We start from the raw sequence: 24629 nt of genomic DNA on the forward strand, positions 1-24629 counted from the left end.
ATGGAAATGGAGTGGGTAGTTCTAGAGGCTATAGTTTGAGGTGCTGATAGTTACTTTCTGTGCATGGAACAATTCTGAATCATGGTATGCATTGAAAGTAATTCTAGTGACCATATTTTGTATTCAACAGGTGGCTCAAGTGCAAAAAATGGGTTTGAATATCCTGGTGGTATCTCTGAAGATTCAGGAGTCATATTGGGGTCATCTGATCAACATGGATTTAAAGTCAGTAGAACTGGTGGGAATAGAAAGAGAAGCAGTGAACCTGCTAAGGCTGGAAGCTTGAGTCCTGGATCTGATGTCAGTGACTCAGGTATCCTAACCTGGACTCTATTTCTAAGAAATTCCAATTAATTTCTTTCTTCTTTATTTCTTTTATTTACATTTTGATTTTCCATTAGGAGGAAACACTTGGTCTTCTGGTTCTGGAAGTGGTGGAGAAAGTAAGAGTACAGATGGACTTGGTGTTAGTGCTTCTGGACTAAATGGTGAAACTGGCCTTAGTGGTACAGGTACCTGTGATAACGGAAATAATGTTACTGGGTCTTGTTCCTATGGCATAGGCATTGAGATTTCTGATGATCAGAAAATCAGAATTCTAAGATACATCTTAAAATAACAGTAAAAATTGAAATCATTATTAATAGCAATCATATAAAAAGCAGGTCTACATTTTAAAATGTTGAAATATGTTTAGATATGATCAGGCAAATGATTAACATTTGTTGGCATAAGATGTGGAACTGGTTTCATGGCTGTGAATATATCAACGTGGAATTCTTTTAGTTGCCTTTATGCAAAATTGATTTGGATTCAGTTGAAGAGATAGTTAAGCTAGCAGCTGAACTATTGAGCTCAAACTTTGTATCCTGTATCTGGACTTGGTGACTTTAGTTTTCTTTGCGAGCCTATTGCTGAGAAGAGTAAGGCTTGCATCCATTTTTGAAATCCTCATAAAATTTAATATCTCCACTTAATGAAAACGATTGCATAGTCTTGGAATTTGTAGTACACATTGTTAAAATAATATGTATTATTGATGCAGAAATTGTTTTGATGCTGTTATCAGGGCTGGAAAATCTTGGGAACCACTAGAATAGATGACAATAGAACTGGGGGCAGTGGCTCACTTCCCGTCAAATGGAAGTTGTGGAAAGTATTCAGGATTCATCTTTAGAATTCAACTTTAGGATTAATATCTTTTTTCTAAACAAGTTATATATAATTATCAAGAGATATAGTGTAATGTAGTAACAGTTGACCAGACACAGGATTGACTATCAATTAATTTGTTCCAAGAAAGGCCTGGTCATACAGAAATAATAATTTTACTTTTGGTTGTTCTTAATGTTTGGACATCAATTTTGAAGTCAACTCTTCCATGGAACTAAGAAATTTGAAGTCGTTCATTATTTATTGGCACTGATTTTGTTTAATCACAGTTGGTACAAATGATTTAAAAGACACCTAATTTCTGATCTCTAGACAGGCTGCCATCAGCTCAGGTATTCAAATTAGGTTTTCTTCCTGAGAAATGTATTCAGAATAATTATGTCTAATGTTTCCAGTGTGGAGTGGTTGCGAATTTGAGGAATATATATATATATTTTGCTATTTGGATGTCAGGTTTTAACTGCTTTGATTTTTCCACATGAGATAGACTTTACTAAGTAGTGTTACTTTTGGTAGTGTATATAATGGCGGTCAATCTAGTGGCTTTGCAATGAGAAGTCTGAATCTCTTGACATTAATGAAGGCGTCAGTTCATTTAGATTAGTGGTTTTCATATTACTAGTTTCTGAGTGCAGAATCTTTTGTTCAGTTGACCTCTTGAAATAGTTCCTAGGTTTCCTAAAACTAAAACAATTCAGAATGAGAAACAGTTTGGTTGACAGTGGGATAGGAGACCTAGAGCCCTGTCTACTGAACCTTGTTCTTTTACCTTTGACAAGTTTTAAGACAAATGACCTAGAAAACAAAAATTGATTTGCTGTAGTTAATTTAGAGGCAAGGCATTTAATTTTCTTACCCTAGCAGGTTTTTGAGTTGATTTTTTTTTTCTTCTACAGCTTTACATAGTCTTAGTCTGCTAGTATTAGCATTACTGGTCTAGGATCTATGGTCTACCCATTAGATTTTCTTTAAAAATTACTTTACCAAGTAAAATCATACACATAAAATAGGCTAATCCTTTTGTATTAAAATAGGTGTCACCAGTTCATCTGAATACAGTACGTCTGAACCACTCAATACTCCAGGTAATTTGATTTATGCTTTTGGGTATTTAAAAAGATACATATACACACACATACACATGTGCTTACAATGTTGTGATGTTCTGCTGATTATTGATTTACTAGGACTTGATATTATTGTTTCTCATATTGAGCTCTTAAGTGCTGCTTCTCTTTGGATACTAAAGTTTAGATGATCAACTAAGTATTTGAAATAATTTTATGAATAAGAGAGATTAAATCACATTTTAAGGGAATTTGAATAAAATAGATTACAACTCTTTTACTATTTTAGACATACATTTTTAAAATTCCTTCATAAATAAATTAGGAGTTCAAACTGTTTCCACTCAGTCTGAGTAAAGACAACTTGTAGTAAAGAGAAGAAGCTTCAAGATAGATAAAGAGCATTTTGAAAAAGATTTTATAATTCTATCAAAATATCCACTTTGTTATTGTTGTTGTTGCTTACTTTTAGACCTTACCCTAAGATTGAATATAAATTTACTTGGTTACATAAAGGGTCATTAGATATAAACAATCATAATAAATGTAGTTTTAAAGTATACAGATTTTTCCATGTAAGTGGGAGAAATACATTTTCCTCACATACAGATAATAAAATTATTAGTATTAGATAATAGACTGATTGACTAAAATGTACGTTGGTCTTATTTGTGCCATGGCTTCTGATAAAAATGAGAATGCAATGTTTTATTTCCAAAGTGAAAAAATATTTCTGTAAGGGGGGAAGCACAAATTAGTAATTGTACAGGATCCCAAATGCATAAGCTCTTAATGATTCATGAACATACTGAAAAAATATGAACTTCAGAGATAATCATGTATATGACTTTGGCAAGTCCCAGTTCTCACAAAGTTATATATGTTATATAATATACAGAATAAAACATTCATTGATGGTCTTCTATACCAACTTTTAAGTTCCCATGTAGAAGTTTCAATATCTTATATATTTAGAATGAATATATATCTTAAAATTGAAATAATCTATGCATTGTGTTGAATAGAAAAAGGATCCCATATTCCAGAAGCAACTCCAAAATACTCAGAAACAAGTGCAATTATTGGTAAGTAAAATGGTTGTGATATTCATCCATATATTTATGCACAAGCCAGTACCTAATGAGGTCATAGAATCAAATTCACAAGATTTGAAACTAGTTTTATTTATTTATTAACAAGGTCTAACTTTGCCATCCAGGCTGGAGTGCAATGGTGAAATCATAGCTCACTATAACCTCTGACTCCTGGTCTCAAGCAATCGCCCTGCCTTAGCCTCCTGAGTAGCTGAGACTACATGAAGGCACCACAATGAGTGGATATTTCTTTTGCTTGGTAGAAGTGGAGTCTTGCTATGTTGCCTATTCAGGTCTTGAACTCCTGGCCTCAAATGATCCTCCCAACTCAGCTTTCCAAAATGCTGAAATGATGGGCATGAGCCACTGTGCCCAGCCTGAAACTAGTTTGAAAAATGTCCCTGTCATCTGTCTGTTTAATCACTGTATGTTTGAGTGACATCACATTTGTACCATTTTTTCCTCCAAAAATCATGTATACGCACATACACGCACACACACATACATCCATACACACACACACACATATATATATATATATATATTTATGTAGAGAGACAAATGATATAATTCTTTACCTTCATTCACTATAAATGGGACCTCATTCAGACTTAGAAAAACCTCTGTAAAAGAAGCAAAGCAAGAAAGCATACAAACCACCACTTCCCTCCATGTATTCCTTCCCGTATTAGAGACAAGTTTTGTTTTCCTATGGGAGACAACATATTTTTAGTCTTGCTTTGTTTTAGCCAGAATGGCCAACTTAGGGTACTCTAAAGAAGTACTCACGTACTAGTTTTAGTGAATCTTTGCAGTGATGAAAGAAAGCAAACACTGATTTATGTGGTGACTATGAGAGTGGAACCTTTCAGTGATTTTATATGATTTTATTTCTCTTAGGACAAAAACACTTTAAAACAGATCTAAAAAAAAAAACAGATCTAGAAGTTATGCTAATTGTTCTAAATAATTATGTACATGTTTCTCTGAATATTTTGTAGGTGAAGCGTCTACCTGGAGCAAAGGAGCATATAAATCTTTCAATGGCCGAATCTTTTCCTTTGAATCTTCATGCCCATACACTTTCTGTCGTCACTGTGTTGAATCTGGAGGAGATTTCAATATTGAGATCAAACGAAACAATGATAGCGAGATTGAAAAAATAACAGTTCTCATTGACAATAATGACATCTCTATTTTTGGTGACACTATTTTAGTTCATGGAGAAAGGTAAATACCGTAATGTTTTGGGTAAATGATATAAAATTATTTTAAGTAATCTGAACAAAAAAAGAAAAAGGAAAAGAAAAAGATAAAAAGGGAGATGGTACTTACTTCTGATTTTGATGCTCATAATGATATTTATAATTGATTATTGGCCAAGAGTTTGATAAATGTGTAAGACTTTGACATATTTGGGATTTTAAGACATTATATTTATTCCTATAACAAGATGGAAAAACAAATTTGTTTGACTATACTGAGTATCTAGATTACGGGAAAAATGTGTATTCAACAAAATTGAATATTTTTGTTGAATATTTCAGGATATTTCACTTGTCATTTGCAAGTTTAACACCAATATAAATTTGAGATTTTATAAATTAGAAATTGAAGAGAGTAGAACTTGTAGTCCTTGCTTTTTAGAGGGAACAATTCGGATTTGGAAGGGATGGCATATTTGAATACTTTCCAGGATAAGAAAATGAGGCATGATATTCTACTTGTGAACATTTCAAGTTATTTCATCATTTTTTTTCTGACACTGAACCAGTGTCATCTTGTTAATTTTTCCAAAGCCCCAAGGATCTATTAGTTGTTTTTTAGAAGTTCATCTGATATTCAGAAAAGACACTGTTTCTCCTTTTTTGAATTGATAAGAAAACTTTAATATTTACCAGCAAGAATTATATCTATAAGATACTAAATTGTTGTGTGACATGAATTATCAAAAAACATATAATAGTATGATTCTTACCTTTTTACCTATACTTGTATTTTATACTTTTCAGTGTACAGATACCATATAACAATAAGTTGATTCACATTAAAAAATTTGGAGAATATAATGTTCTGAATAGCCGTAGAGGAATCCTGACTTTAATGTGGGACAAAAATAACAAACTCTCAGTAAGTCTATCTATGATTTTCTTGTAATCCTGTGCTTTTTGTCCTTTTGTTAAGTTATAAAAACAATACATTATAAGGGAAGTAAGAGCTAAGGTTTATTGAGAAATCTCTACGTATTCATCACTATACTAAGAATTATCTCATTTAATATTCAAAAATATCTTAAAGTACATTCTATTACTAATCATATTTTAGAGATGATGAAGCTCAGAAAATACAGAGTAAGAAAACTTATTAGGTTGGTGCAAAAGTAATTGTGGTTTTGACCATTAATTTTAGATGGCAAATACTGCAATTACTTTTTCACCAAATAATCTTTTTGAAGACACATCATAAATGGTAGAGTCAGGACCTATTTCAAATTACAGAGCCAGGTCCTTAAGAAAAAGACCTTTAAAACCCCTAAGTAACTGGCCTATATGTAATTGAATTTGAGGAAGCACAGCCTTTTGGTTTGAGTTCATTTTAAGATATGTTTAATATTTCATGAACATATACATGTAATTTTTTTTTTAAAGCTAACTCTTCACAAGCAGTATCCAACTTGTGGTCTTTGTGGTAACTTCAACAGCACTCCAGGTAAGATTCCAATGTATCATGTTTAAGAACTTGCTTTCTAAAACAAATTTAAAAACGAAAGTAAAAATAATCATGTGCCTTTTATAAAGAATGAGAACTTGTTAAAATAAAAAAATCTACATTGCCAAGTCTATGTGTAGCTTGAAAATAATGCACACATAAAAAGAATAACTTAAATAATTCTTTCTTTTTAAGGACAAGATATTAATGAGCACATTGCCAATAGTAAAATTCCTGGTAATTGTCCCAGTGCTGTTGGTAAAATCTATGAAGTTTGTGAAGATGGAATACAGGCAAGAAACTTATATTTCCTTGTGTGGCAAATTCTAGCAATAGTTCCCATTGTTTACATTTAGGGTACACAACACATATACATGTTTGTCTGGCATGAGTTTGGCATCTTTTAATTTTTTGATAGTAGCCATTCTAACAGGTGTGAGGTGATAGCTCTTGGTGGTTTTGATCTGCATTTCCCGGATGGTTAATGATCCTGAGCACCTTTCATATTCCTATTGGACATTTGTGTGTCTTCTTTTGAAAAATGTGTGTTTCAGTGTTTTGCCCATTTTTTAATTGGGTTCTTCCTTTTTCCACTTTTGAGTTTTATATGTTCTTTATAAATTTTGGATATTATCCCCCAATCAGATTAAGATACATGGTTTGCAATTTTCCCCCAATTTTCAGGCTACCCTTTAATTTTGTTAATCATTTCATTGCTATGCAGAAGTACTGTTTGATGCAGTCCCATTTGTTTATTTTTGCTTTTGTGGCCTGAGCTTTTGGTGTGATATCCAAAACATCACTGCCAAGGCCAATGTCCATGACCTTTTCCTCTATATTCCTTTTGACATTTTATATTTTCTGGTCTTAAATTTAGGTCTTTGATTAATTTTGAATTGATTTTTGTATATGATATGATATACGCCTTTAATTTTATTCTTTTGCATATGGAAAGCCAGTTTTTCCAGCACCATTTAGTAAAGAACACATCCTTTCTGCCATTGTGTCTTCTTGGTGTCTTTCTCAAAAATAATTGACAGTGTATGTTTGGATTTATTTCTGGGCTCTCTACTCTGTTCACTGGTCTATGTGTCTGTATTTATGCCATTATTATGCTGTTCTTATTACCCTGGCCTTGTAGCCCTTGGTTCCAATTTAAGCTTTTGGTTTCATATTCTTCTGAGCACTTCTTTGAATTCTGCAACTACTTCCTCTCCAATGTTCCTATATTTTTCAGCTTTAGTCTAGCGGTACAGGCCAAAATAACCCCCCCAAACACTATGATATTTACCATATATTAATGTAATGATTACAATTTCCTTTGCACAATGTTTTAGTTTGTCTGTATGTAAACTGACATGCTTCACCTTTCCACTATCATCTCTTAATGGATACTGACTTGATTCCTTTCTTACAGTTTGAAATCCATGTACTATGTCCCACTCCCTTACTTTTGCCCCAGATGTCCAGTCTGAATGGTCATTCCTCATATCTTTGGCTTTCTTTTTGAGGAAGTTATGAATAATGTTTTTGACAACAACATTTACAAATAGTTTTCTTTTACTCTGTGAATTTTCTGCAGTTATGTAATTCTATTATGTTGATTTTGTTAGACTGCATCCATTTGGTGATTTAATGAATGTTCACTCATTCCTATTTCAATTAGAATAGAATTCTCAAGATCAAGAGATATGTGGATAGTATTGATAATATATATATATATATATATATATATATATTTTATTTTTACTGAAAGAGGGTGTTGCAATCATAGCCATCCTGTCATCTTCAAGCAAAGCAAATTACACCATGGCATTACACAAGACCATCTGTCATCTTCATTGTGAAATCTTCCTTGATCTTTGCAGTTGGAATTGGTTTCTCTTTCTTTTGTTACCTTATGGCTCTCATTGGTACTGATAATGAGATACCATCTATAAAAATTGCCCAAGTTTTTCTCATGTGTTCTGTATAAAATTAGGAGTCCCATGATAACAAAGATTATGTATTGTAGTAGTTGCATAATATGTTGAAAACATTCCTTGTTGCTCAAAAACATTAGTTACATGATTACATAAATTTATGTTCAAAACAATGCATATTTATTAAGGACCAACTTATGTACAAGATAGTGTGTTAAGCCCAGAGCATAAAAAGCTGTATTTTTTGCTCTAGAGAAATCTGTAATCTAGTGAAAAAATGTACAAAAATAATAGATGAAAAAGTAATATTTGAAGATTTTTATTTCACTTAATTTTATACCTCATTTGGAGAATGTTATCAACCTGTCTCCAGCCTACTTGATACAAATTGTACATTTGTTCAACAGTAGGTTTTGTTTCTCTAAAAACAAATCGTTAAAATAGAAAACAGCTGTATGGTGGTCGAATTATGTTTAAATTTGAACTTTTTTTCATTCAATAATATATATCTCTACTTCTTTTACTGAAACAGAACAAATATGTTGTTTCCAGAGCAAATACACATGACTCTGACTAAGAAAGGACAGAGTCAATTTATTTTATGGTCATCTATTTGATCATAAAATATAAGCAGGTTAACAGTTAAAACGACAATATCCCTTCTGTCTATTATGATATTTCATCAGGTACCATCCCAATCTTAGGCATTTATCAATCTCTCTTCTTCTCAACCATTCCATTTTCTCTAGTTCTAAAATTCATGTCACCTTTAAAGACAGTTTGGGTAAGTTTAAGTACAATAATTTTTGAAGTCATTACATAGCAATCCAGGATGCCAAGTATCCAGAAGTCTTCTTTTAGGAATCACTTTACCAGATATACTACTTCAAACGCCTCTATTTCAACCAATGCCATTATACAACAATCCAAAATGCCAGGAATCCAATTGTATTCATTTAGGAGTCATTTTACCAAATGTGATACTTCAAAAAGCTCTGTTTCAAACAACATCCAAGAACTCTCTTTGTCAAAGCTATGGGATATGATGCAAAAAGAAGCAAAAAAAAAAAAAAAAGCTCTTCTGTAATTATTCTTTAAAAAATTCACTTTATTGTCCATTTTTCTTATTTTTATTGCCTATTTTAATAAAATATGCTTTATTTTGTAGTACTGTAACAAAATTATTGGAACCTACTTTGAGAAATGTGGAAAGGTTGTTGCTCTCTCCAATGACTACAAAATGATCTGCATTGATGAATACTGTCAAACTAGAGACAAAACATCCACATGTGACACGTATTCAGAACTGTCCCGCCTCTGTGCCTCAGATGGTCCTGGCATCTTTGAATCCTGGAGAAGCGATTCTGATGTGGCTTGTGGTAGGTTTTTACCTTCATTGTAGGCTACATCTCTGTAAGTTTCTATAGTACTTTAAAGTTAAGCTGTATTGCAAAGAAATCTCAAATGATTCTAAGTCCTGGAAGGGGATCTTAGAGAGGGTGAAGTTGTTTTTTTTTTTTTAGCGACAAGAGTCTTGGCTCTGTTGCCAGGCGCCAGGTTGGAGTGCAGTGGCGCGATCTTGGCTCACTGCAACTTCCGCCTCCTGGGTTCAAGCAATTCTCCTGCCTCAGCGTCCCGAGTAGCTGGTACTACAGTTGCATGCCACACACCCAGCTAATTTTTGTGTTTTTTAGTAGGGACAGGGTTTCACCATGTTGGCCAGGATGGTCTCAATCTCTTGACCTCATGATCCGTGTGCCTTGGCCTCCCAAAGTGCTGAGATTACAGGCGTGAGCCATCGTGCCCGGCCAAGAGGTTGAAGTCTTGTTTGTCACATGTACTTATGAGGAAAAGTTTGTTTAGGTGGCATGACTCACTTCAAGTTGCAGTTCTTTGTGTTAAGATCTTAATTTAAAACATTGTACTCATTACAATCAGTAAAAATCATGGAAGACCACGGGTAAATTCTGTAAAAAATAACTAGTTGATCAAATGTATACTGACTAGTACCATCATTTTCTTTCAAAAAGATTAATAAAACCTAAATATGAGTTTCATACAAATATACTTTACACATATGCTTAAGTCAATCCTCATAATACAAGTAGAATATAAATGAAATTGTAGACAATATATATTTCCTCCAAATTAAATACTGTATCATAAAATAATACACAAAATTTGACATAATTTAGTTGTATTGAGTATCTTTAAAGACTGACTTCTACCTTGTAAATCAGATTCAAAGAATTCCATTTGAAAAGCTCCTCCTGGCCGGGCGCAGGGGCTCACGCCTGTAATCCCAGCACTTTGGGAGGCCAAGGCGGGTGGATCACGAGGTCAAGAGATCGAGACCATCCTGGCCAACATGGTGAAACCCCGTCTCTACTAAAAATACAAAAAAAATTAGCTGGGCGTAGTGGTGCACGCCTGTAGTCCCAGCTACCCGGGAGGCTGAGGCAGGAGAATTGCTTGAACCCGGGAGTCGGAGGTCGCAGTGAGCCGAGGTCACGCCACTGCACTCCAGCCTGGCACCTGGTGATGGAGTGAGACTCTATCTCAAAAAAAAAAAAAAAAAAAAAAAAGAAAACTCCTCCTTAGAAGACTGTGTATTCATTATACTTAGTTTGTTCTAATATCCATATCCATGTATACATATTTCTCTATTTCTCCAGAAACACAAAGATGTCCAGAACAGCATATCTACAAAGAATGTGGACTCTCCAATCCTGCAACTTGTTCCAATGTGGCTCCTTTTCAAGACAGTGAATGTGTGAGCGGCTGCACCTGCCCAGAAGGTAGTACACCTATGAGAGTATTTACACTAAAACAGAACAAAAGCGAAAACAAAGTGGGACTCAAATCATGTCAGAGTGATGTCTTATTTGTAGCACAACATTCCAACAATTTAACTATTTCTAATCCATCCTCATAGCAAACTGCAGAGGAGGGTTAGAGAAAATTTTAATGCTAATGCATATTTCCATATCTATAGTACCTGAGGGCTCCTGTAGTCCACAGAATATGCTTTAGTCCCACATTGACTGCAGTAGGGCTGTGCACCGTGTAGCAGTAACTCAGACTCAGAAAATTGTTTTCTGTCCTCTTACCAGTTCTCAAAGAGTAATTGCTTTAATAAGAAGTTACCATTTTCAGTGCATGTTACGCTTGAAAGAACTATCTCAAGAGTGATTTCACAAAGCACTGCTGGACAACTTACTGATGTTTTAAGAGTTTTGAGGTTAACTTTATACAATGTGTTGTAGATTATCTGTTGGATGACATTAGAGAGAAAGGAAAATGTGTATTAAAGGCTGAATGTCCCTGTGAATCCAACGGAAAAGTGTATCAGGCAGGAGAAGTCCGAGAAGGTCCTTGTGGTTCTCAGTGGTATGTGTGTGCTTTTTGTTCATGTATTATGGATGGTGAAATAATACCAATATTTTTATCTAATTTGAAAAAATTCCTGAATGCCCCCTTAAAATAAACTTTTAAGAAATGGAAAGCAATATCACTGCATTTTCTGTGTTGTTGATGTTTTGTTTTTAGAAAGGCACAGTGTGTTCTTTTTTATTATTAACTACATGATCTTTCTATGTACCTTTAAAAGATCATGTTCACTAACAGGAACAGTGTTTTAAATAGTAAATCACTTGGTAGTTGCAAATATAGAGCAAAATACAGAATAAGATTTTGGTTATGATAATAAAATAATAATCTCATTATGCCAAGAATATTTAACAAAATGTACAGTTAGAAAGAGCTGAATACTTTTCAAATAATTTTTATATGTGGCTAGATGGTAAAGATAAATAATATTCAGCAGTAAATTTTAATGTACCAAAGTTATTGTAGACTATTTCTTGATTAAGAGAATACTCAGCTTGAGTCTTCCTTCTGAGTTCTGTAACAATGAAATGATCATTGAGATTTCCCCATTCTTCATTATGGCTTTTCTCTGAAGCTCTAAATTTCTGCAATACTACAAAATACTTTTCTAGAAATGTATTGTGTCTTCATGGGAACATAATTTGGCTCAATAAAAAACCTATTTTCTCTATAGATGGAAAACGTTTTATTTTGGTTATAATAATATTAATTTATATTATAGTTGTATTAATAAAGTTTAATTTGTATTAAGAATTAGAAATAACAGTAATTATAATTTATTGAATGTGTATAACAGTACTGCTCAAGAGAAATACAATGTGGGCTGCAAAATGATCTACATATATCATTCAACATTTTTCACTTGACACATTTTTAAAATATAAGAAGAAACAAACACGTGAAATTCGTTTTAGTCATGTATTTAATATAATGCAATATATTTAGAATACTATCATTTAAACATAAAGTTAATATGAAATCAAGTTAATGAGAGATTTTACAATTTTTTTTCTTATAAATCTTCAAAATCTGTGTGTATTTTACATTTATAGTGGATCTCAATTTAGACGAGACGCATTTCAAAAGCTCACTCTAATGTCTTTGTACCGTATTGTGTGGTACATGTCTACAATGTGGCTTGTAGCAGGTATTTTAATATTGATAATGACCTGTGCTCTATTTAAACAAATCTCTGAAATCCAGCTTATGAGTTTTATATGCTTAATTCATGAGAAGTTATTATTTAATCAAGGCTTCTGAAACATCAGGATACTACCATCAATGAGACACTATCAGTGCTGAGATGTTGGGTGGGAAATAAAGATGGTCTAATAAAGCTAAACCAAATGTCTTAACTTGTTATGAACTTTTAGTGTGATATTTTATTTTCACCACAGAGATAACACAACTGATAACCCTTAATATAATTGTTACATTTTAACAGCACATGCCAAGATGCAAAGTGGTCTTGCACTGAAGCATTATGCCCTGGAAGATGTAAGGTGGAAGGAAGTTCCTTTACCACCTTTGATGGTGTTAAGTACAACCATCCTGGAAACTGCCACTTCCTGGCCATTCACGTATGTAATAGCCTGCAATATTTGAGGAAACTGATATACAAAAAAACTATTTCTCAACCAATTTAAAACACAGTCTTCACCTTGAATTACTATTTAAAGAAATAGGCTGGGCGCAGTGGCTCAGGCCTGTAATCCCAGCACTTTGGGAGGCTGAGGCGGGCGGATCACGAGGTCAGGAGGTCAAGACCATCCCGGCCAACATGGTGAAACCCCTTCTCTACTAAAAATACAAAAAAAATTAGCTAGGTTTGGTGGTGCATGTCGTAATCCCAGCTACTTGGGAGGCTGAGGGAGGAGAAACACTTCAACCACGGAGTCGGAGGTTGCAGTGATCCGAGAATGCGCAGCTGCACTCCAGCCTGGTGACAGAGGGAGACTCCACCTCAAAAAAAAGAAATAAAAAAATGAACAATCTTTCAATTACTGGTTATGTATTTCAGTATGTTTTCTATCACATATTGGCACTGATGGCATTACCTGCGGGTATTAAATTAATATTACCTGTCCTCCTTGGAAATTCCTTGCAAAAAAACCCAACAAATAATCGCTCATAATCATCTAAATACACTGGGAAATTATTTCATTCTCCTACTTTCCTTTGTGTGTGTTCACTACTGCTTCATATAAAACAATCTTTTACATTCCATGAAGAATCTTCCTCTTTCATTATTATTCTCTTAAATTTATTGTTAGTTTTTATAGCACAATAGTACCACTATGATAGAGGCTATTCTTACATTTAAATTCTTTTCAGTACTGAAATTTGAATTTGATTTCAATAAAGAGTGATTCCATTTTGTAGTCTGTGCTACAAAGGATTAGCAATCTAGTCTACCTGAGAATTAGTGATCGTATATAATCTTTCTGGTAAGAAATGAAGATTAACAGAATTTGTGAATCCTGAAGTGAAAAATGTGGATTAATGTCCTCTAAGCTGCAAAATGTAGTCGCTGCTACTAAAAGTCACTCTTCCAAAATAAAGCTTCCTGATTGCCTACCAACATAATCTGCTTCTCCTTCTTCTTCTTCTTTTTTCTTTCTTTCTTTCTTTTTTTTTTTTTTTTTTTGAGATGCACTTTCACTGTTTTCTCCCAGGCTGGAGTGCAATAGCATGATCTCGGCTCACTGCAACCTCTGCCTCACAGGTTCAAGGGATTCTTCTGCCTCAGCCTCCTGAATAGCTGTGATTACAGGTGCCCACCACCACACCCAGCTAAGTTTTATGTTTTTAGTAGAGACCGAGTTTCACTATGTTGGCCAGGCTGGTCTTGAACTTCTGACCTCAGGTGATCTGTCCACCGCTGCCTCCCAAAATGCCGGGATTACAGGCATGAGCCACTACGCCCAGCCTGCCTTTCTTTCTTTTTATGCTCCTCTAAATCCAATAGGATACAGGATGGGGAAAGTAAAAGGGATAAATGACAAAGCATAGGGAACATTTGCTTCTTGTAGATTACGGATTTCCAGACATTGAAATGAGAACTGGAAGTCCATGTTTGATTTAATTTATATTACAGTTTTACAGATTAAATACCTCTCACATAAGATTTAAAAGGACATGTGAACCGTCCAGAGAAGCAGTAAACTATGTTACTGCTAATTCCTAAGAATCTGTATGTGGCAGCACATTCCCTTTGGGGAGACAAAAAGTAAAGAGAAAATTAAAAAATGAAGACTATGAAAATCCATCAATGGTAGACTACATGGATATAGTTTATGCAAGATACTTGGACCATCTATAAAGCTCTTGGCCAGTCCTGATGCTGCACCATGGGCCAAACTAGGTTTCTATTCTCAGAGCACTCGGATTGTAGTAGGAATTGTACATATTTAAAATTCAAATATGCATTGTGAATGAATTACATAGTAATAGCATACCATAAATAGCATTAAATGACATTCTAATAAACATTTTAATGAAATGCATTTTTTACAGAATGAAGATTGGTCTATTAGTGTTGAGCTCCGTCCATGCCCAAGTGGTCAGACAGGAACGTGCTTAAATAGTGTTACACTTCTCTTGAATTCTGTAAGTAATCAGCTTCCTAAGGTTTATACAGAGTCAAATCATATCATTTATTTTACAGATTCAGGATTTTTGAGGTTGAAGAAGAGAAGCTTAACTATGTACACTAAAAGCTTAAGTAAAATTGCATAGAGAATTGATAAAGTCTCTGGAGGAGCTGGCTAGTTGCAAAGTTTCTGAAGTATATCAAAATTACCATTGATACACAATTAATATGTTCATTATAGATCAAATTTATGTGTTCATTAAACTTTGCAGACCATTTGTGAAGGAAGGCAATGGCATTTGTTTAGAGTTTTATTTATTTGAAATTGACATTATGAGGGAAATAGACTTAAATGGGAAGGGAGAACAACTAGTTTAGACTTTGGCCTTTACAAGCTGTTTAACCTTTGGATACCCAAGTTACCATCCTGGGTTTCCATGTCTGCATTACACATTGGGGATGAAGATTTCTTTACAGTCTGCTACACAGAGTTGGTGTGAGAAACAATGAAGCAAAATGTGCCTTAAAAATGCTTTAAAAATTTCTGTATTTTAGATATTCATAAATTAATCCAATAGCATTAAACATCTTATGACATAAAATTGGGGTTCATATATTAAAATTAATATTGTAAATTAATATTAACTAACAAAGTGTTTTAAATATTAGTCTGTTCCAGTTGACAAATATATATTCAACAGTGATGGAACAGTCACAAATGACAAGATTAGTAACCAAGGTTATTACTATTCAGGTAAGTTTAATAACAACATTTTAAAAGAAGTGTACGATGCAGTCATTTATGTAATTTTTAAAGATATTATGGTTCTAATTTTTAACAGATATCAAAATATTAAGCTATTTTAAGAAAGTAGAAACTATTGAACACATCGTTATTAATGTTCATAATTATTTTAACAGATAAAATACAGATCTTCAATGCATCTTCCTCATACCTTCAAGTAGAAACATACTTTCATGTAAAACTACAAATACAAATTGTTCCTGTGATGCAATTATATGTTTCTATGCCACCCAACCAATTCACAGACACTGTGGGTGAGTTCTCTGGATACAGTTTTATTCCCAAGGCTGAAATATAACCATCATTTATTCTAATTTTCATTGTCTCTTAATTAGTAACAATAAACCAGTAAACCATTTTGACTTAATCTGTCCTTCCACATTGTAGTAAAATAATTCCAACTTGCTTTTCATAATAAAGATGACTTATTACAAAATCTATCCTCCAAAGATTTTAGCAATTTAAATAGTTTAAACATCTTAAATTGACTGTCATTTAAATGAAATTTGATAATATATGCGTTAATGTTTTACTTTGCTAGTGCTACCAAGGCTTTTACCTGTAGTTGAATAAATGAAAACACTGTAGATATAAATCTTTGGAAAATCACAGTTGATATAAGAGCTACACTATTACCTGTCTTTCTGGGAAATCATATGGTCATTTCTTTCACTGATGTTTTCTGTCTTAGAAATCAGTTCCTAACTACAGCCATGGATGTTGAGCAAAACAAAGATTATGGAAAATTCCACAAAAAGTATTAATTTATAAACAGTAGAAGTTTTTGTAATACACATTTACTTGAGAAGGTAGCTTATTTACGCAAAGGAAAAAATGTAACTCAGGTCAGAAGGGTCCAGGTAAAAAAGGCATATAGCGCTCAGCATGATTCGACCCTCCACACTGAAATTGTGCAAATGTGAGCTATAAGTTCTTACTTGTAAGCATTCTTTCTGTTGGCTCCTCAAAGAGATAAGGTTACAGTGACAAACAGGAAAAACACAGCATTCATGGCAAATGGTGTTTCAGTGCTCCTGGAATTCAAATGAAAGGGAATTTCAGTGAAATCTGAAATGCCTCGAAATTTTATTTAATGTATAAAGGCTAATCAAGACATATTATCAGATAGCTTCTACAGGTTTCTACTTGAGCAAAGAACTGAATGTGCAGTGAGGATGTGAATCCAAAGATACTGAGTAGGTGAGATGTGCAACTTTGTTGTGTGCTGTTATACAGGACTCTGTGGTTCCTATAACAACAAGGCAGAGGATGATTTCATGTCAAGTCAGAATATACTGGAGGAGACATCTCAGGCATTTGCCAATTCTTGGGAAATGATGTCCTGTCCTAAAGGAAACCCCTCTTCATGTATCAGTATAGAAAAAGGTAATATTAATTGACTATCAAAATCTATAATTACATATTTGGTGCTAGGAAGTATGTGCTTATTCTGGTAATAATATCAACACATCAGATAATCCTGGTTTTAGCTAGTGTTTGCTGTACTGTCTGAATTTTAGAGGACACAGCAGAGAAGCAGTCTGGCTGGTTGATGTTAGTTCTACAAAATAAATATTTCACTGGGAGTTCATCTTGGTTGCTTCTTTTTCTATACCTACTCTTTTCCTTCTTACACAATTTGTACCATAATTATAGAATAACAAGATCTGAAGAGATTTGGGGAATATTTAGTTCTTCAGTTGATCCCTCCTTTAATTTAGTTGTAAAAATGTTAGTTAAAATACCAAGACTCACTGAAACTGGTGAAACCACTTGATGATAGAGCTATAGCTAGGTTCAGCTGTCCTAACTCTTGCTGTCCAAGCCCCAATATAGACATTAATTAAACTTTACACTGGCATGATTCAGCTTACTTTTATACTTACCAAAAGGCTTTTAAAATATTAGTTCAATTTATTTCTACCAAAACGCATGAACAGCATGGGCAGGACTATTATCCCCATTAATGTAGATATTGACAATGGAGCACAGAGAGGGTTAAGAAGGATCCTTAGTGAGTAAGGATGACAGCTGAGCAATCCAAGGATTTTGAATCCAAGTCATGCTTTGGTTTTCTCACTGGTATTGCTGATACTAATAAATGCTTTATTTTGTATTGCTTCTTTCATAAAAAGCGAGTGCAATGGAAGCCAAGTTAAAATGTATTATATTGACATGTTAGTTGTTTCTAAATTAATACAATTTGAAATAGTCTCATCAGATTATAATAATATTTTAACATTACTAAGGCAATTCCTTTTCAAAGCCTTGTCTACTAATTTTGATTTAAAAGAGTTGGTAGAAGCATTAACATAAACATCATAATACATATTTCAGGGTTTTGATTATCATATTATTTTGGCTTTGGAGTTTTGCAGTGAAAACAGTTATAATGAGAATATATATCTCATCAGAAACCAAGTCAATTTATGTTAAGCAGACTATATACCACCACTTTGGAGAGATATAGAAATTAATTAAATTTAATTTTCAGTTTTATATTGAACCTAACATAAAATGCAGAAAATTAAACTGTATTCTAATAATCTGTTAGTAATATCTAGATAAAAAGTGGTGATACTGGGTTGCCAATTTGTTAAAATTTTGGAAATAATTGGTCTTAGTTTCTTTTTAATGGAGACCTTCCAAAAGTCATTAGGTCAAGCACTTGCTACTCAGATGCTATTGTTATGATTTTTATTTTTGTTAATTTAATACTGTGCTAGTTATTTATATGCCAATTGAATATCAATTAAAAAACAAAATTAGTGTATTGGAATTACTGATACTGATTGTGATAATATATGATCTTCAGGAAAACTGATATAATCTTCTGAAGTGACAGGGATGGTGTGGTCGGAGGGTGTTGTGGTTGGTTTATTTACCAACTCAACACAATTTAGCTATAAATATATATTTTAAAGTTAAAAGGCATCTAAAGATATAATATGGTCCCCTAATTCTATTTTTATGTAGAAACTGCATTTCAGAGAAGCTAAATTGATTTAATCCAAAAAAACAAAGCTAACAAAGACTTTGCCCCTTAGTGTAAGATTTTTAAATTACAGCATGCTAATTTTGCATATAGTGACAAGTTAGATGTATTACAGCAAAACACTTTAAAAATTGTTTTAGTAGACAGAACTGTTACAATTTTATGTCTTTTCTTTTAATTAAAGAATTATGGCTGGGTTCAGTGGCTCACACCTTTAATCCCAACACTTTGGGAGGTTGAGGTGGGTGGATCATGAGGTCAGGAGACCAAAACAATCTTGGCTAATGTGGTGAAGCCCTGTCTCTACTAAAAATACAAAAATCAGCTGGGCGTGATGGCGTGCACTTGTAGTCCCAGCTACTCCGGAGGCTGAGGCAGGAGAATTGCTTGAACCTGGGAGGCAAAGGTTGCAATGAGCCGAGACAATCTGGGCTACGGAGTGAGACTCCGTCTCAAAAAAAAAAAAAAAAAAAAGGAGTTATGACATTATTGAAACTAATTTTGGGTGCACTGATTTTCTTCCAGAAAAGTTTGCTGAAAGGCACTGTGGAATTCTTCTCGATTCAAGCGGGCCTTTTGCTTCCTGCCACCCAATTGTGAACCCTAAACCCTATCATGAGGTATGTGAGGCTCTAATATTAACAGCTCTTGTTGAAAAATACTTTGCAGATATTGACAAAAGCATGTAGTTATTAAATATTTTCAAATAACAGCCATTGTCAATAGATTGTATATCCTTACATAGGCATTAGATTCTATTAATTTATTCTTGTGTTAGATAAAAGTGGTGCTGGAAAATAACCCCAAATAAGAAAAATCTTTAATAATTTTCTCTTTTTGCCTTTTCTAAATGTTTTGACAAGCAGGCTAATAATTCATTTACTATTTGAATATTTAAAAATGTCTTTGAAAGTTTCAAAGAAACTTTTTCGGGTAGAATGGTTAGGAGCTAAATTATTATACTTAGTTTACCTGATCTTTCAAGTAATTTCATAATACAATATAATTTTTTTATTTTCAAGGAATGCAAAAAATATACTTGCACTTGTGAAAACAGTCAAGACTGCCTATGTACAATTTTAGGCAACTATGTGAAGGTGTGTGCTGAGAAGGAAACATACATAGTAGGATGGAGAACTGGCCTATGTGGTAAGCAGCAGAGAAGATTTCAATAATGACTTCCTTCTCAGTTTCACTATAGGCTTGTGTGTGTGTGAGTGTGTGTGTGTGTGTGTTGCGTATGTGTGGTTTAGGCATATGTGTTTACAAATTTTTACCTGGTTCTTTCAAAGGCGGGTTTTTTTGGTTTTATTTTTTTAATATCCTTGTGCAATCTTTACATATTTTAATTCTTGATTTATTGATCTTAATATATTCACATATAAAGCAAAACCAGAATATATATGTATTTATATATAAATATACGTTTCTGTTCAATTATTGTGTGCTGAAATTTAAATAATGTTCTGACTGATAATGCATTTGTAAATGACATTTTAATACGAATAATTTATGTTGAGAAGAAACAAAAATGAACCAATAAATTAGAAGCTCAACTATCATATTTTTAAAACCTTGCTTTGTTTTTAAAATATTTATTGCACTGTTTGAATATGACTTCACAAAAACGCTTGATTTACCACAAGAAAAACAAAAAACAAACAGCAAACTTTGTTGAAACACATCTCTTGTAGATCATATGTAACACCTCATTGCCTGAATCCAGTTAATCAATAAGGTCTGTCCATTTCACCTTCCAAATCTCTCTCAGTTATTCACATCTCTCCATCTTTATTGCCACCAACCAGGTTCAAGAAACCACCATTGTTCTTCTCTTAGTAACTGCCATAAGCCTCCTTCATATTCACTCTTGGCTTCCTTTAATCCGTTTTCTACAGATAAACCAGGATAATATTTAAAACCAAGCCACATCGCGCTAAGCTTATCATGTGACACTTCAGTCTAAAACAAGTTAATGATGTCTCATTGCTGTAAGGCTAAATACCAAGCTCCTTAAGGGGACCCTCTAAATTTTAACCACTGAGTCACTTTGTCTCTGGCCATACAGCTTCTATTCTTCTATGTGCTCTTTAAAATAATCATTCTCTTTCTGAGTTAGGCTATTCTTCAGACATAGAATCACCTCTCCCTGGGCTGTCTTCCTGCTCTTCATCTACCCACCCTCTTCACTAAGCGTAGATCCTCATCTGTGCATACTTAGTGCCTCCCCTCTGGTTTCTTCATAGCACGTACCACGACTGTCCTTCTACCGGGAATAGACACCACATGAAAGCAATATATTACCTCTCCTGTTTATGGGCTAATACCAAGCAAAGTGTTTAAACATATAATAGAAATTCAGCATTGACTGAAAACAAAAAAGAATTTAAAAAACCCAATGAACAAGTACTTTAAAAAAATTCATAATCTCTATTATGAATATTTCATGCTAATATCTCTGAACATCAAGCTGAAATAAAATTGTTTATTTCCCTGGATATACACATATTCATTCTTTCTTTTGTCTCTGTACCAACAGAACATTCTTGTCCAAGTGGTCTAGTTTTCAAGTACAACGTAAAAGCCTGTAATAGTTCTTGCCGATCATTGTCAGAGAGAGATAGGAGCTGTGATGTGGAAGATGTTCCAGTTGATGGATGCACCTGCCCTGATGAAATGTACCAGAATAATGAAGGAAACTGTGTACTGAAATCTCAGTGTGACTGCTACATAAATGACGAGGTCATGAAACCAGGCAAACTCATCCACATTGATGACAATAAATGGTATGGAGATTACATGTATACTTACTATGACACCGAAATCAAGAGACTGCATTGTTTTCAGAGAAATGGTCTTTTGCCAATATGAAGCCTTTTTAGATCTGCCATACTTTTGATTTTTATTTCTTAATAAAAATCTCTTTTATCCTGGAAGGCTTATTGCATCCTAATGGATATAGATGATTTATCCTACTCTGGTTTTGTTTTAATCACCAGCAGAAAAATATTCTGGCAGCTTCTACTACAGACAATGTGAAATGATTTCTTATTCAGAAGATGCTTTCTAGCTGTCTCAGTAATAATCATTAACAAACACTTATTAAGTGTCTGCAGTGTGCCAGGTCTGGTGTTGAGTGCTGGAGTTGCAGAGCAGGATGAACATTGTCTTCGACTTCAAGTAAGCAGGACACAAACCGTTAGAGGGAGGTTTGTACCCTAGAGCATGATAGCAGAAGGGGCCAGGCACTACCTAAGGAGATTAAGGAAAACTTCTCAGAGAAGACAGGCATATGAATTGTGCTAGGGAATGAATCTTTTTCCAGACAAAAATTGAAATGTAGAGAATGATTTCCTGTGGAGTAAACAGAATACTCAGATGTAGAAAATGTCTGGAAAAAAATTCACGCATATGGGCTGCTTTTATACAGGATTGGGCTAGAAACATTGACAGTGGTCAGATCATAACCAAGAATTTAGACTTAGTTCCTGAAGAATTGAAGAATTTTGACTATTTTGTAATGTCTGAGGAAGCTATGATTTCTACACTTCGGAGCAAAGTAATTTCCTTCCCTCCGTCCCTCCCTCCCTTCCTTCCTTCCTTCCTTCCTTCCTTCCTTTTTTTTTTTTTTTTGAGACAGAGTCTCACTTTGATTGCCCAGGCTGGAGTTCAGTGGCACGGTTTTGGTTTACTGCATTCCCAGCGTTTGTGGGCTCAAGCGCTTCTTCCACCTCAGCTTCCTGAGTAGCTGGGACAACAGGTGCACACCACCACGCCCAACTAATTTTTTGTATTTTTAGTAGATAAGGGATTTCACCATGTTGCCCAAGCTGGTCTTGAACTCTTGGACTTCAGCAATCCACCTGCCTTGGCTTCCCAAAGTTCTGGAATTCAGGCATGAGCCACTGTGCTCTGCCTGGAGCAAAGTAATTCAAGCATATTTCTAATTCCATAGAGAGATGTAGGAACTGTTGATAATGTAATAGCCAAAATGAAGTAGCCACTCAAAAATACTTTGAATACACCTCCTCTCTTTTCTTTGGTTTCATGAGGCTATCATTTAGGAACAAATAATTTTTTTGGTCATTCAAAAAGAAAGCTTAGGTAACCCCTTTAGGTCAAAGCCAATGAACCTTTGGTTGAGGCTTGATAAAGATAATGTCTTTTCTTCTGTAGTTTATAGGGAATCATTAAATTAACTTTTTAATGGTGCTTAATAAATAATTACTATTTTATTTGTTTTAGATATTAGAAAGTATGCAGTCTGCTTTTATTTTCATGGGAATCAATAAATTAACTTTTCAGTGAATCAGGGTAATACCTCCAAATTATGGTTCCCTTCACCACTACCATATCTGAGACTCTTGTCAGCTGGCACCACTGTGATAGCTAACTTGGTTGGTCATTATTGCTGTCTCTGTCCCGTGTTTCCTGAATTATTGCAAGAATGTGTAGCCTAAAGCCACGTGTATATCTATGTAACAAACCTGCACGTTCTGCACATCTATCCCAGAAATTAAAGTATAATAATAATAATAATAAAGAATGTGTAGCTTAAAACACTATTCTGATAGGGTCACCTGCCTCCTCCGAAACTTTAATGACTGACAGTTACCTGAAGAACAGATAGAAACTTGTAAGTCATCTAAAATCTGGCCCCAATCTACACATACCGCTTCTGCCCATTTTGCATCCTGCCTTCCATCCAAACATGACTCATTGGAGTCACTGGAACATATCTTGTTCTCTCCTGTGCCACAATTTGGCATCTTATCAGAAGTATTAAATTGTACTTGTCATCAAGATCCAGCCATCCTTTCCATGAGGTTTTCTCTGATATCCATAAAACCTTGTTTGTACATTCCTGTAATATTTACAAGATCATATCTTATCCTTTGGTACATTTTATGCATCATCTGGGGTTGGTGCCTCATTCATTTAATTAATTGTCCTTGAAACTTGATGTCTAAATTTATAATTTTGTTTTATTTCCAGTGTCTGTCGGGATGGAATTCTTCTTTGCCAGATTCCCATTGATTTAGCCCTACGTAAGTGTTGAAATCATGGTTCAAGCTTAAAATACCTACTTTGGCTAAAGAAAACAGATTAATAGGCTCTTGATCAATGATAATTTTTATTATTCTGCAGAAAATTGTTCTGGAGGGGCTGAGTATGTAGACTGCGGGGATCCCAAAGCACAGAGAAGAACCGACAGAACATGCAGCACTCGGAACATACCTGTTTTTGAAGTAAGTAACGTAACGTGTAACAAGGTAACATAAGAGTTTAGCCTTTGAAAGCTTTTGTTTCCGGTCCTAGGAAAACTACTGTTTTAATGAAAAATAATTAGAAGGTCATGCTCTTTTTGCCTTTTACTTTCAGTTGTCAAAGGTTGACTCCAAATATATACTTGGCATATTTAAACATTTAAATTAATGCTGATAATATGACATGATTAGAATGGTGCCTCATGGTGTATATTTTATATTTATTCCTGTAGGAGAACTTGCCTTGCAAACGTGGGTGCTTTTGTCCAGAAGGAATGGTTCGGAATTCTAAAGGGATATGTGTCTTTCCTGATGACTGCCCCTGTTCTTTTGGTGGACGAGAATATGATGAAGGAAGTGTCACTTCTGTTGGCTGCAATGAATGGTGCCTAATAAAGGATTCTTATTTTGTTTTGGATATTAGAAAATATGCAGTCTGTTCATACTTTCATAGGAGAGAAGAAGTCACACTTTGGGATATTTGAAAAAAATGACCAAATATAGTTAGAAAAAGAAGCCATTTATGTATGTATGTATGTTTGAGATGGAGTCTCACTCTGTTACCCGGGCTGGAGGGCAGTGACGGGATCTCAGCTCACTGCAACCTCTACCTCC

General features: G+C 34.2%; 1 protein-coding gene across 1 annotated transcript in view; it reads left to right on the top strand.

Annotated features, from left to right (window-relative positions):
- The window catches only part of MUC19 (mucin 19, oligomeric), a 172981-nt gene that overhangs the window by 32931 nt on the left and 115421 nt on the right, over positions 1-24629 (top strand). Inside the window, exons 10-31 of the mRNA XM_032248461.1 lie at positions 131-313; positions 402-512; positions 2208-2258; positions 3266-3325; positions 4336-4564; positions 5347-5464; positions 5983-6043; positions 6239-6336; positions 9134-9344; positions 10641-10763; positions 11232-11355; positions 12800-12935; positions 14872-14964; positions 15617-15701; positions 15869-16006; positions 16989-17138; positions 19273-19367; positions 19770-19896; positions 21287-21533; positions 23743-23795; positions 23896-23996; positions 24248-24399. Of these exons, the coding sequence (XP_032104352.1) occupies positions 131-313; positions 402-512; positions 2208-2258; positions 3266-3325; positions 4336-4564; positions 5347-5464; positions 5983-6043; positions 6239-6336; positions 9134-9344; positions 10641-10763; positions 11232-11355; positions 12800-12935; positions 14872-14964; positions 15617-15701; positions 15869-16006; positions 16989-17138; positions 19273-19367; positions 19770-19896; positions 21287-21533; positions 23743-23795; positions 23896-23996; positions 24248-24399 (2746 nt within the window). The remainder of the gene's footprint in view (positions 1-130; positions 314-401; positions 513-2207; positions 2259-3265; positions 3326-4335; positions 4565-5346; positions 5465-5982; positions 6044-6238; positions 6337-9133; positions 9345-10640; positions 10764-11231; positions 11356-12799; positions 12936-14871; positions 14965-15616; positions 15702-15868; positions 16007-16988; positions 17139-19272; positions 19368-19769; positions 19897-21286; positions 21534-23742; positions 23796-23895; positions 23997-24247; positions 24400-24629) is intronic.

Source organism: Sapajus apella, unplaced genomic scaffold (assembly GCF_009761245.1).
Source record: "Sapajus apella isolate SASKATOON/1434 unplaced genomic scaffold, GSC_monkey_1.0 scaffold66, whole genome shotgun sequence".
Lineage (NCBI taxonomy): Eukaryota > Metazoa > Chordata > Mammalia > Primates > Cebidae > Sapajus > Sapajus apella.